General features: G+C 48.1%; 1 protein-coding gene across 4 annotated transcripts in view; it reads right to left on the reverse strand.

The window, feature by feature from the left end:
• ARHGAP32 (Rho GTPase activating protein 32) overlaps positions 1 to 14,271 on the reverse strand; it is a 464,420-nt gene that overhangs the window by 11,947 nt on the left and 438,202 nt on the right. For all 4 annotated transcript variants that reach the window (XM_019546989.1, XM_019546988.1, XM_019546987.1 and 1 more), the window contains 7 exons: positions 13,172 to 13,316; positions 12,634 to 12,716; positions 9,686 to 9,793; positions 7,740 to 7,885; positions 4,567 to 4,768; positions 2,122 to 2,267; positions 735 to 809 (listed from right to left, as the gene is read on the reverse strand). In XM_019546989.1, the coding sequence (XP_019402534.1) occupies positions 735 to 809; positions 2,122 to 2,267; positions 4,567 to 4,768; positions 7,740 to 7,885; positions 9,686 to 9,793; positions 12,634 to 12,716; positions 13,172 to 13,316 (905 nt within the window). The remainder of the gene's footprint in view (positions 1 to 734; positions 810 to 2,121; positions 2,268 to 4,566; positions 4,769 to 7,739; positions 7,886 to 9,685; positions 9,794 to 12,633; positions 12,717 to 13,171; positions 13,317 to 14,271) is intronic.

Here is a 14,271-nt window from a genome sequence, read left to right on the forward strand (position 1 = left end):
AACCAAATCCAGTGAGTATTTCCCTAGATTGTATAAAGTTGCTTTACTCCCTTTGCTATTCCACCCTCTAAAATAACTGGTTTTTTGTTGTTTTTTTTTTTTAACATACAGCATGTCTAAGGCTTTTCTCACATTTTTCTTATGTGTTTAAATCGCCTTTAAAAAGTAACTCGGTCCAAGCTACACCTGCTGAGCTTTGGTTTGCCTGAAATGGGTTTATTCTCATGCCTTTTAGTGTTGTATTGAAATCCAAGGAGAAAGCAACCTGGATTTAACACGATCTCTTGTCAGCTAGGTGCTCTGATTTATTATGCAGTTGTACTAGCTCCTTGTACAAAGTGTATGACCAAAGCTTGGTTCCCTTGCGCTATAAAGCAATGCCAACATCCACCAGTGATGTCTGGCAACATCTGCAGTGCTAAGTTGCCGATAGTTAAAACTACGCGTGCAAAAAAGGAACAGGATATTGGAGAAATAATATTAATTAATAAATCGCTGAAATATAATCAGAAAAGAATTAGCAGAACAAGGGGCAACCTGTTTGGCAATAGGATGCCTGGGGAATGCTCGGTCTCTATAAAGAATTGTAGCGGAGAAGCCGCAGAACTTATTTGTAGGAATTCCCATCTATGTTACCAAGTGCCAAGAATATTAATAGTCTCACATAGGTGTGTGCCCCTGCTGCTTTGGTTTAATTACCCCACCCTCAGAAAACAACTGTATTTCCATCTTACCATCAACAGCATGCAGAGACGTGAGAGACTCCTCACTTTTAGCCGAGCGGAGAGTTCCACTGTCTCCTCTTCCCCCTGAAGAACCAAAATCGAGACTGAGAAGTCGTCTGCAGTCTGCCACGTGCTCCCAGAATGAGGACACAAATGGGCTCATGGCATCGGTACCATGCTCTTAATAACATTTGGCTTTTCTAACATCCTCCAGCCACAGAGAGAAGTGGCATCCAGCATCATGCTGCCACTGCCTCAGGCTACTGGGCAAGAGAACTTTATAAGCGCTCAGCACCTACTGAGATTAGTCTTTAGCATCTACATCCCAGACAGAGAAAATGAGATACCAGACAAGAGATGCTAACTGTCAGAAGGGCAGGCGTGCGCTGATGAGTACCTTAACCACAGCTCCTTCCTAGCTGAAAAAAATACCAATACCTCCAAGGATCTCTGGTGTAGATGAGGACCCTTACCTCTGTCCCCTCTCCTCCAGCAGTCTCAGAGGAGCCTCCTTTACTTCCCTCAATCCAAAGGATGCCTCTGCCATTATTATATGAATATTACAGCTTCTCTGTGATGCTAGCCTGACATAAAACTAGTTTGTAACAGAGAAGATCCTGGGCCATACATTTTAAGAGTTCTGAATAAGCATTAACTATAGGCTCAAGGCTTTGGGGAAGTTTGGTATTTTTGAGTCCACCTTGTCATGACATTGGTCCAAGGTCATATTGGGACTCTTGTCCCTTGTCTCAAACTTCATTTTGTATTAGGAAAAAAAAAAATCAATGTCACAGTCTCCAGGAAACCTGAGTTGGTCTTTTTTTGAAATGTTAATTTAGGAGGATCTGGACAGAAATGCTCACAAACCTCTCTCATGTAGTTCTTTTGCAAAAGATAGGAATATTCCTAAGGTTGTAATATATATATATATAGAAATATGCATGGTGTGTCTACAGGGAGAAGCTGACTGGCACTGCTCTACCATCCCTGTGTGGGCATTCATTGTGTACTAAAGATACCCATTTCCACTTCAGGTTGTACCAGTAAAAGCTGAACCTGCAAACAGCATCCTAACTCAGCAGTGAATCTCTATAGGGGCAGAGTTATGGGGTACAGGTAAAACAGCAATGCCAGTACAGTTTCTTGGGTAGAAAAACCTTTGACAGTCAGCCCTGCATGTTGTGAGTTAACAAGAGTGTAGCTGTTTTGCTATTTTTGTAATGCAACAGCCCTGGATGGGGACTGAACCTGCAGCCCCTGGCTTTAAAAGCATGACTGTGTGCTGAAGAGCCCACATCTGACTGCTGAAAGGCTCGGGCTTCAGTTCCTGGACTAAACGCTAGAGGGGGATAAAGCCATACTGCAAGCCCAGGTCAGGCTTTCGTGGGGGTCTCACCAGCCAGGGCGATGGCTTTCATCTCGGAGGGCTCACTTGGGTTGCGCTGCAGCTTGCGCTTGGACACAGAAGACGATTTGCCCAGGTTGAAGAAGGAGCGCCAGCTACCCACTGGGGACTTCTTCATCTTGTTGGGTGGTCTTTTTCTGGAGTGAGAGAATAGGGGGTGGAGGGAAGAAGGGTTTACATTCAGGGCACACGGCCAGCTGCTATATCCTAAATGTCAAGCCCCATTCCCTCAGAGCTGGGTGCTGGAACGAGGCTTAGCACATCTGACATGGGCCTCTTTCAGCAGTGAAGGGCACTGGCACTCCCCTGCCTGGACAGGTGCAGCCTGGAGCTCATTAAACCTGACTGAGCTCCTGCCTAAAGGACTTGTTCTCTGCTTGCCTGCAGCAGAGCAATACACAAGGCCTGAATAAGAGTCCTCTCCTACAGGCAACTGTCTGTGCACTTCAACTTATGCAACTAGGCTTTGTTTTAACCATTCTGGACCTTTACAGAGGTAGGATTGTGGTTGACACCTAAGCACAAATGACTTAGTGTGCACATATCCATACCTAACGCAAGGAGCTTGGCTTTATGGATTTAACTGTCTTGAGTGTGTGGGGGGGGGGGAAATTGCACAGCCAATTTACTGCAGCTGAATTTACCCCTCAGACATCTATGGATGTCTTGCTACATTCTCACAAGGACAGAACAGCCTGATTCCCAGTGGACTGGGAGCTTGGCTATGATCCTGTATACATTGTTCAAATAAGCAATGCCCTCTAAGGTCATAGAATCATAGAAGTTGGGTCAGAAGAGACCTTGTAGATCTTCAGGTCCGACCCCCTGCCTGGGCAGGAGAAAAACTGGGCTCAGATGACTCCAGCCAGATAGGCATCAAGCCTCCTGTTAAAGACCCCCAGGGTAGGAGCCAGCACCACTTCCCTTGGAAGTTGGTTCCAGCTCCTAGCCGCCCTGACTGTGAAGTAGTTCTTACGGATGTCTAATCTAAACCTACTCTCCAACAACTTGTGGCCGTTATTTCTTGTTATGCCAGGGGGCGCTCGGGGAAACAAGGTCTCTCCGAAACCCTTCTGGTCCCCCCTAGTGAGTTTATAGACTGTCACCGGGTCCCCCCTCAGCCTTCTCTTGTGAAGGCTGAACAGGTTCAGGTCCCGTAGTCTTTCATTGTAGGGTCTGCCCTGTTGTCCCCGGATCATGCGGATGGCCCTCCTCTGGACCCTCCCCATGTTGTCCACATCCCTCCTGAAGTGGGGCGCACAGAACTGGACGCAGTACTCCAGCTGCGGCCTGACCAGCGCCGCATAGAGGGGAGGATCACCTCCTTGGTCCTACCTGAGATGCATCTGTGGATGCACAAGGTGCGGTTAGCCCTGCCAACCATGACCTCGCATTGTCGGCCCATGTTCATCTTGGAGTCAATAATGACTCCGAGATCCCTTTCTGCCTCTGTGCTCTCAAGAAGGGAGTTTCCCATCTTATAAGTGTGCTGCTGGTTACTACTACCCAAGTGCAGCACCCTGCACTTGTCAGTGTTGAACCGCATCCTGTTCTTGATAGCCCACCCCTGTAACCTATCCAGGTCTTGCTGCAGTCTTTCCCTCCCTACAAGCGTGCTCACCTCACCCCAATTTTTGGTATCTTCAGCGATTTTAAACAGGTTGCTTTTCACCCTGTCATCCAAATCACTGATAAAGAGATTGAACAGCATGGGCCCATTTCCCCCTAGGTTGAATATGACCCATCCACCACCACCCTCTGAGCACGACCCTTCAGCCAATCTGCAATCCATCTGATGGCGTAGGCATCAATGCCACAGTCGCCTAGTTTTTTAATGAGGATGGGGTGGGAGACGGTGTCAAAGGCCTTGCTGAAGTCCAGAAAGACTACATCCACGGTGACACCTGCATCCAATGCTTTTGTGACTTGATTATAAAAGGCAATCAGGTTGGTCTGACATGACCTGCCCCTAATGAAACCGTGCTGGTTGACCTTGAGCATCATCCCTGAAGCTGGCCCATCACAGATGGGCTCCTCGATGATCTTCTCAAAGAGAGTTTCCCTAGGATTGAGATAAGACTGACGAGCCTATAGTTGCCCGGGTCCTCCCTTTTTTAAAGATGGGGACCACGTTGGCTATCTTCCAATCATCTGGCACCTGGCTCGAGCACCACGAGTGCTCATAAAGCCATGGAAAGGGCCCTGCAATAACCCCTGCTAGCTCCTTCAAAACCCTGGGGTGGAGAGCATTTGGACCCACTGATGTGAACGCGTCCAGCCCCTCCAGCTCTCTGGCCCGGTCCTCCCAGCCTGAGGTTTGGAGGCGTTCCCCTCGAGTCCGTCTTGCATCACGGTGGGAAAGTCCTGGTCCTTGCACAAGAAGACGGAGGTGAAATCCCTGTGAACTGAAAGCCAGCTGAAAGAAAACACCTTTACCTTTCAGCAGGGAAGTCTATGACCGTGTGGAATTTCCCCTGCAGAGCTGCAGGGCCTTCTCCTACTTCAATGTATTTACTGTCTGCCACAATAGGGGAGTTGATCTGGGCTTGTGTCCGTGCTTGGGCCTCCTCCAGCGTGAGCAGCTTGGTGGAGGGAGATGACACCAGCAGCGATTTGGGCCGTGATAAGGAGCTGTGACCTGCAAAGGCGAACCAGAGGCAAGGAAGAGGCTCAGGGAGGAGCAGCTGGAGGAAAAGCAAGACCCAGGGACTGGTGGTACCCCTTTTTCCTGGGACCCTGTAATCCTAAGGAAAACAAGAAAAGACCAACCCTGCTCCCAGCTGTGTTCTAGGGGTGCGTGTGAACGAGTATAAAATGGCATAAATAATTGCTTCGGCCTCAAATAATATAAAAGCAGAAGTCTAATCTGGTTCAATACAAAAAGCCTATAGGGCTTAAACATAACCATTCTATTGCATATTTTTGCTTACCCACCTCTGCACCCTAAACACAAGTTATTTGTAATTATCCTATGGGATGGCTCAAAACCCTACACATGTCATTTCAGTAACTACCAGCTATAGTGGCCTGCACTCCTAGTCCATCATGAAATGAGGGATGGCTAATCTAGGCATTGCAACAGGAGCCAGCTCTATTTTACAATCATGGTTGCCTGCTTGAATCAATACTAAAAGGCCTGTTGGTAGCGATGAAATGAAGAAGCCTGACCGTTTCTCTCTTCTCCTTTTTTTTGGAAGTTGCAAGCAAGCTGAACACTTATGTCACTGTTCCTTACAGATCTGTAGTTCTTAACTTGGGGTTGCAATAGTTGTTAACCCCACAAATCTTCCAAGTCTGCAATTATCCAATATTTTCTTAAACAAGAGGACAGGCCTTTTGCTGCCCCTCAGCTGCTCTTGTGTCTATGAACTACATAAATAACTTGTGTATTTTTGTACTTTGCACTCCCTTTACATTGTGGAAAAAATAGCAGTAAAGCAAGTTTTTGTCTGTAAAAAAATTGAAGATTTTCAGTAAAATGTTTTTGGGTTGGCAATCCTGCCACCCTGGGATGAGAGAGAGACAGTTACTGAAGAGAAGCAGAGAGGCAGTAAATCCCTGCCCCGTTAACTGTGGCCTGGAGACTAATGACTCTGTCCGCCAGGTTACAACTGGAAAAAAAATTGGGAAATCCTGCTGCAGATGAAACTTAGAGCAGAGTTTAAGTATCTAAACATGCACGCACAGTTATAACCACCCCCTCCTCTGGAGTCTGAACTTGGAAATGCTAATAGGACAGTCCCCCATCAGCTTCACTGATGTTGCTCAGCAAGAGGAATCAGTACCGGCAGTAACACAACCCTGGAGAAATTGTGCACATGCCCTTGTCTGCAGTGGCCTTTGAGTCCAATGTAAATGCTTTTCTGTGCTGCCAACCATCCAGTCTAGTGCAAGGACTGTACCAAATTCCAGAAATCTTGTCCCAACCCAGGCTGATCTTCAGTGGCCATTCACACCATGTTAGAAATGGTCTCAGCTGGAGTTGTTCAGATCAAGTTCGGGAACCATGGTTGAGCTCACATCAGAGGCCAATGGAGACCTTGCACCAATACATTTCCTTTTCCTTCACCCATCGCCTCCAGAGAGATGCACGTGGAACACTGGCAAGGATGCCGTGTGCTTCCCTGAGCGCTGCTGATACCCTGCAACAAGCCCCCACCCGCTGCTCAGCATTGAGGCACTCCCTGAGAATGACCAGCAAATTAAACAACTGCCTGCATTAACACACTCCATTCTGAATCAGGAACAGGCGAAGAATTCGGGCCAACTAATTATCTTCCCCCCAGCAGAAAACCCCCTGGAGTGAGTGCAATTAATATGGAAAGATGAGCCAGTCTCAGGCCGGAAACATGCATGTATTGCTCAAGCTGGGCTCTTAGTACAGCTGAGCAAAGCACTCGCTTCTATTGTTTTAGAAGGGAACAAACTTAACAAAGCTGGACTGACAGTAGATTTGCTAACCTGAAGTAAAGGAAGCCAAGGCAGAGAAATACACCGGGGAACAAGCTGGCTACTCACGCTTGCAACTGCTCACCAAGCACCCTTTTGTACTAAGGGTGAGATATAGTAAACCAGCTAGTTGATAATTAATGCCTCTTAAAACAATGTGTATTGTTCACAGTGATCTAACATATGGAGAAAAATTCATCCCTGGTATAACTTGGTGGAGCTGTGGGAGGAGTGAGATTAGCCTGTATAACAAACCATGGCCAAACAAATAGGTAATGCTTCAATTATCCCAATGACTTGTGCAATATGCTGCAGTTCATTGCTAATCCCTCCTTGCCAGTGAATGCTTCACAGCCCCATCCTACAGATGCAGACATTGCTCATACACTGGAATTGGCACTAGCTACGTGACAAACATGGAAGTGGCTGTGAAGCTTACAACTGAGAGCCATACTAATGAATTCCTGAAAGGCATGTGGAAAATGTACACGTCAACTACTCTGGTAGTTGAACAACTAAAATGGTTCCTATGAAGCAGGGCCAAAAACTTCAGTGTTTTGGTGTCTGAAGTTGCGCACCTAAGAGATTATTAGAAGTGTTGAGCACTGACACTGGCTGCTAAAGTCAGTGGGAGTTGTGGATCCTCTATAGGTCAGTCCACCTTTTTTCAGCTGCTGTGTTTTCAGCACTTAGAAAATGCTGGTTGTAATGACAGGTGTATGCACCCCAGTATACCAGTCTGTACTGCAAAAGCACCTTGAGTAGATGAGCTTCTAGGAGAAACTGCTCCATTAAAACTATCCTCAAACATGAACACATCCCTTTCATAAGCAAAGAGTTCTAACTATCAGGATCGAGAAACAATTGCGAGTCGCAGGAAGAGAGATAGAAGCAGTTGCTCTGGCCAAGTCATGAGGTCCAGTCCTACCATTGTGTGGAGTTCCCTCAATTACCTAATGGTCACTGGAAGAAGGTGCCCAGGCATCCCTCAAATCAAGCTATAATGACCGACCCAAGGCGCTCGAGTCTGAAAACTTGGGTCTGCGCTTTCACTGTATAAAACAATTCCAAATTTCCTTTGCTCCCGGAGAGGGAAGAGTTTTCACTTGAACTCTGCCATTAATTGGTGTCGAGTGGAAACCATGGAGGAAGACACGCACCTGCCCCATCTCGTATGACTGAGCTGAGTTTGGAACTGAAGAGGACATCTACATGATTCAGGATGAACTCCACAACCACCGACTGGATTCGCACCTCCATGAAGGCAGCTGTTCCACTGAAGCAGGCAGACTCGATCTGCTTTGACCTTGGAAAGGAAGACAAGGTGAACATAATATTAGCAAACGCAGAAGGCACATAAATCATCTCAGCTGCTGTTGGGCTACAGCACACAGTGGTTTGGGCAGTTAAGACTTTAGCTACACATATAGGCCAGGCTACGCATTTGGCCCATCCAGCATTTTAAATTAGTTGTATCAGAGAAATGAGCCCTTCGCAGTGCTGTACAAATGAGCAGGCTGAGTCTGTGGTTGGGAAGACTCCTACTAAGTTAGCGAGAACAAGATGCGAGCCTGAAATGGTGTTGGGGATGGCAAGAGGGGAGCACCTGTTGCAGCTACAGAGACTGAAGAGAGCGCTAAGCCCGCACAAGAAGATGCCAGTGTGTAAGCACGATCAGGCTCCTTCCTTCCATTTGAGGGAGCGGATGCATTCATTTTAAAAGGCAGCTTCATTAAAAGTTCACTGTGGCCTTTTTAATGAGCTAGAAACTTCTCCAACTAGTACTGCTCAGCAAGTCCCCCTCCAGTCCCCCCTTACCCTGCACTGCAGTTCAAGAGGCCACACAAGCAAGAGAACTTTTTTTTTTTCTCATCACTTGTGGGAAGACAAAATTACCAGAAAAAAGAAGCCTGCTTACACTCATTAACTGCACACGAGGAAATCAATGACTCATTTCTCACCCTGGTAACAAAGCAGGCTAGAAACTAATACCACAAAATGAGAGTGCGGCAATTTGCTTTCAAATGATGAAAGTTAGAACTACAATGTTAGTCATAGCCAATTCTAGAGGACAGTGTTTATCCAAGACTATTTCCACACAGCTGATACCCACTAGCCAAAAGCATTTAAGTCAGACTATAGAGACTGATGCAATGAAAAGCTGGTTGGGTCATAGAATAGAAGTTTTCCTGGATGACCCAAGGACACATTATTCACATCTTGCCAAAGGAGGGGAAAGATGTCTCAGGGGAAAAGTCTCTAGAAGCTGCTCAGGACGAGCCAAGCCGGGCAGTACAGATGGCTGTGGAAGCACAGTCCTTGCCCCCCCGGTCATGTGGCCGGAGAGATGCCCACAGTGCTGCAGACCAAGCTGGGGACATGGCCATCTTCCCAGGCAGCTGTGCTCCCCTTGCTCCTCCCCACCGCCTGGCCAGGGCTGACCACACAGCTGCACTGGGGGTGTCACAATCACTCCCAGCCTTTGTGGTGGCTCCACATGGGCGCTTGGGCACTTGGGTGGGTGCAACAGTGGCCAGGGACAGAGATGAGCTAGAGATTGGACCACCTGCCCGGGAAGCTGCGCTCCCCTCCCCACCTGCCTCTGCCTGCAGCAGTGCAGCTGAGTTGAGGTGCCGCGGGGCAGGGTGCCAAAATACAGTTTGCCCAGGACACCATTTTTCTAAGGCCAGTGCTGTATAAATAAGTCATTCTTTGGAAGCCAGTGGAGTTCTACTGGTGCAAAAGAACAAGCAGGTCCAAAGGGCCAGATCATGCCATCACAGGAACACAGGACTGGAAGGAGCCTGGTCGGTCACTAAGTCTGGTCCTTTGCACTCACAGGGGGAGTTGTGAGCGGCGACCGCCCGCAGGTGCTGCCAGCAGAGTCAGCAGCGCCTTTTTGCAGGGGTGCACCACCACACTCAGAGGGTGCACATGTACCCGTGTGCACCCCCTACACATCACCGATGTTTTGGGTGCTCGCAGTTGCCTGACTAGAGAACACCTCATTATGTTTGTTTAGCTCGTTTACAGTGTTTCATTTCAAGGAGTAGGTGCAATGTAAGGTTGAGTGTAAAAACGACAGGGGGCAGGGAAGAGTTACTACCTTAGGAGGTTTGGTGCCCAGACAATCGCTAAGTTCTTGGTGTGCATATTCGTGATGGAGCAATAATCAGCTAGACGAGCCAAATGCCTCATTAGGAACTCCAGTGTCCTGGAAAATGAGAGATATGCAAAAATCTGTTAACAGATAGGCAACCGCTCAATACCAATTAGCTTGCCATGCTGCAATCTGAAGAACAGAAAAACACACAGTTGATATGCATTTGTGTGGTAGTAAAAAAATAAAGGTGTCAGGAATGATGTGCACCAAGCAAGGCAAAAAAAATTGCCTTGGGCAGATATTTATGTCTGGGTCTCCTGATTGCCCAGCTGAAGGCAGAGAAAGGGCAAAAATACAGGCACATATGAGCAGTACAAAATGTAGCAGGCAGGTAAACAGAACTTGACCAGGGCCAAAACATCATCATCAGCAATCCCTTGAAGTCAAGGATGACTGTCTTCCATGATTACTTTATCCGTGAGTCCAAAGATGGCTGACGAGGCTGATCCAGGGTTGACAGACTCTTGCAACTCAGGCACGTGCGTCTGAGTGGTGGTTAGCTCTGGATTCTTGGTCTGCGACACGCTGTTTCTACTGCTCCTGCTTTTGCATCTCCTGTTGTCATTGCAAGGTTCAAAGTACTTGCAGCAGACTGTTCCTCCATTTGGGGAGTCTCCCATGAGTCCGCTACCACAGCAGGCTGCAGAAGCTGCCCCTCGTTCTGCACATTTATCACTTGGCCACGTAACTATGAGGTTGTGCAACAGCAGCAGTAACTCACTTACACTCTATTTGACCTGGCAGGACCGGGGGCTGGCAAGTTTCTGCTGCGCTGTGACACTCATGGTAGGACTTCAGGAAGGGGCTAAGCACATTATCCTTTTGTAAGGTAGAAGATGTGTCAGATCTCCTCTAGTGAGATCCGACAGAGGAGCTCCTTTGCAAGTCCTGCCTTTAAAGTACCACTGTAGGATTGTGTGCTCTTGTTTACAGGATGGGTGCCTACAGTTAGGTGTATATATATCTGAAGATACAAGGTCAACCTTTCCCATTCAGTGACAAGCACCGACAGGCATGATAAATTTCTCACAATCAATAGTGGGTTCAGTCCTGCTTGGTGCTAGTGTGGAGGGTTGCATGCATAAGTGCAAGGTAGAGCAAATCAGTGGTGCAGGAGAAGCTGTTCTTGCATTAATGAGAATACTGATGAGCTGTCCCCCACTCCACGAGCAACAGCAGAAACGCTAGAGGAGCATGGCATCAATCTGGAGACGATCCTATGTCTCCCTAAAAAGCACTCCATGTCTCACTTTCTCACCCTGTGCCCTTATCAGCAAGGCAGTGGGCAGGCCAAAGCCTTTCAAGCTGCTACACCCAGGCAGTCTCTGCCCAGCACTGGAGCTTTCTAACCCCCAGGCCTGATTTCTGTTCTCACATGCAAAGAACAAGGCATTAGGCTATGAAGTCCACACCTACTGGAAATGAAAGGCACAAAATCCTCCACGGCTTGCGAAAGCCCCTCTCCAGCCCAGGCCGCCAAGCACCATGATTACAGCACAAGAACTCTCTCGTGGCCAATGATTATTAGAATAAAAAGGCACTTTCCTCCTTCCAAAAAGGCTGACTGCAGCAGTGCCAAGCCTCAGGAATGCTTCGAGGAAACCTGGAGTGAATCATCAGCTCTGCCCAATCCCCGCTAGAAGGAGCACTGGCTGCACAGTTATTCCATATGGATGGGAAAATCAGGCTCTCAGCCATTTTCCAACCAAGTTTGTGTCCCTTGTCAAGCCCTCTGCGCTGATAGCAAGCTGGATGAAGGCAAAGAGCAATTTCAGAAGCATCTGCTACAGCCACTTAAACAAGCTTGGGTGGGCTGGGAAAGCCAGAGTGCCCTTGGCTTCATGAGGACTCACTGCAGGACTGCAGAACTATCAAAAAGGCCAAGAGGCCCACTTGGCCAATGAGATGGTGCAAAAGGCACAGCCCAGTCGCTTACTGCACACTTGGACCATGCAAATGCTGAGCTGAATTTATTGCTCGACCAAGGGCATTTGAAGCCACGCAGAGGGACAGCTCAGTTATGCCAACTGCAGGGGATAGGACAGACCTGGGTCCTTGTGACGATATGGCCAGACGGTGGGTGGTCAAGTCTCCACCAGCCCAGGATAAAAACCACTAGTCAGGTGTCACAAACAGGCTACAGTGGACACGGGCAGCAATGGCACAGCCAAAGGCAATGCATGCACCTGTAACAGGCTCTGAGGCAAACGGCTCATGGCCCTGACAACCAGGGTGTTCTGCCAATGGTGCTAGTTAGAAACATCAGCTGCACAGAGTGCATTTCACACCGGCAGTACCGCACTGCTTGTTCTGCTCCATAACTTCACCTGCCCAGCTTAACCCTGGATCCTAGACTCTGCCCAGTAAGGCAAGCTGAAGGTCTGAACCTGCTGCTTGCTCCACTGCACTCACTCAGAAGTTTTTTCAAGAGAGTTAATTTATTACCTCCTCATTAGAAATACTCTGTGCAAAGTCCTGCCATCCACCTTAATGAAATCAGACACTGGTGCAGCCCCTTATGGCATGTTTTGTAGGAAACATCAGAGATGCTTTATGTATGGCATGTGTGTCTTATTACTGCTCTAATTAAAATAGAAGTCCACTTTACAGCTTTAAATCCTTCCAAGTGTGCTCAACCATATAATTTGATGCGTGCAGGAAGAATGCTGTTTCAGGAACCAGCTTTCTGTGTGTGTGTGGCGGGGGGGAAAGGGCAGTTGGAAAGCACACAAAAATGCCAGGTGTCCCTTTCAGCAACAGGTGTACGCTCCTTAAACTCAGCCACATCAGTCCTGACATCTAGCATAATGAGCTGTCATGTCAGCACATGCCGGTGGCCCCTCTGTTGTAGGACCGACAGCCCGGAGCATGGTGCAACCACACACACTAACCTGTAGTGAGGTGGAGGCAGTTGCTGGATGACATCGTGAATTTTAACCAGTCGTTCTTCATCTGTAGCAGCAGAAACAGCATCCTAAAACAATGTAATGAATCAGTAAGATTTTGACAAATGTGGACAGTGCACAGGGTTGTAGTATTTAAGGGATTTCTTACCTAAACTGCTAGGCAGGGCCCAGCACTCTGGTATCCCTGTACCTCAGACACAGACTTAAGCGCAACCAGCGTTAAGACAGAGCTAGCCCAGGACCTGCAAGTTCTGCCCTGAGGGCACAGAAAGACCTTTTCTGCTGCTAGCCTGGTGGTACTAGCCATCATTATAGCCCTTAGATGTCCGAGATGCAGGGCCTCCCTGCAGCCAATTAGTACCGGTCATCTAGGGTTTGTACACCGGCACAGAGGTATTTAGATGCTAGGAAAGAGACGGTCAGGGCGGATGCAAAACTGGAGCATTGTGTGTGGACACTGGAGTGCCTGGGAACAGCACTGGGAACAGGCGAGGTTGGCTGGAAAATGCACGTTTGTACTTACTGAGAACTTCTCATAGAGCTGATACGTGAGCAGGGGATTCGGGAGCTCCCGGAAGTAGAGCTTACACAGGGAGCCCACGCAATGGATATCTTGGATGTAAATATCTTTAGTCAAGTCGGGGATCTGCTCAGAGTCAAACTCGTGGCTGGAGACAAAAAAAGGAGATGGGTGCAGGGGGGTAGAAGGGAGCAAAGAAGCCCAAAACAAATTACAGTCGGAAGACGGTGAGGACATAATTTACAGGAAAAAATAAATGAGCAAGAGCCAAAGCCACAAGAGTCACGTTTATGCTGCTGCAAGCTCACATTTTTCTGAAATGAGATGCTTTCTTCTGAGGCATTTTCAGTTGGTTTTACAGCTGTCTGGCTAACCCAGAAATCAGTTTTCTGGTAACAGTGCAGACACCCTTCCCTAAGAGTCTTAAGGGTATATTCTCAATTCTAATGCAGATCGTTTACACGGGCAGCTCTGACGATTCTGACTGGGAACCGCCTGGGTGAAACCCCCCCGGGACCAAAATGAAAGCTCAATCCCCCTTAAAATCTGAAAGCCTGGAAATCTAAATTAGAAGCAATGTTGGACACCAGACCCATCAGCAGCTGCTGTACATCAAAACTACTGTGTGCAGAAATTCCTTGGATGCAAGCTCGAGAGCCCGGCAAGCCTCTGCCGGCAGGAGGGAAGGGAGCCAGGAACCACATGAAGAAAATCCCCGCGCAGTCTCTTGGGTTTTCACATAGGGAGGGAAAGAGAGAAACCCAAAGCACAAACGTTTATGAAACAAAAACTGCGCTGTGAGGGCCAGGGCTGGCAAGGCTTGCTCCCTGCTGGAATATGTGCATGGAAATTGATGTTTCAAATTAGCCAGGATAGATTTGCTGGGCCTAGCGTGGCAAGTCAGGCCACTGGGAGCAGTGAGAACATGACTGCTGCATCCGAAGCCTTGTCGCCTCATGAGACTCTTCAAGCTGTGAATCCAGGCTGCTCCCAAGCTCAACGGATAGTCCTACCCATGCCACAACCCTGGCTGGTCTCTTACCCAGCTACATCGCCCCTCTGCTTTGTAGGAGAAGTGGATGGCAATGCGTGCTCAGTGCTAC

The sequence above is a fragment of the Crocodylus porosus genome, unplaced genomic scaffold (assembly GCF_001723895.1).
Source record: "Crocodylus porosus isolate Cpor-Errol unplaced genomic scaffold, CroPor_comp1, whole genome shotgun sequence".
NCBI lineage: Eukaryota > Metazoa > Chordata > Crocodylia > Crocodylidae > Crocodylus > Crocodylus porosus.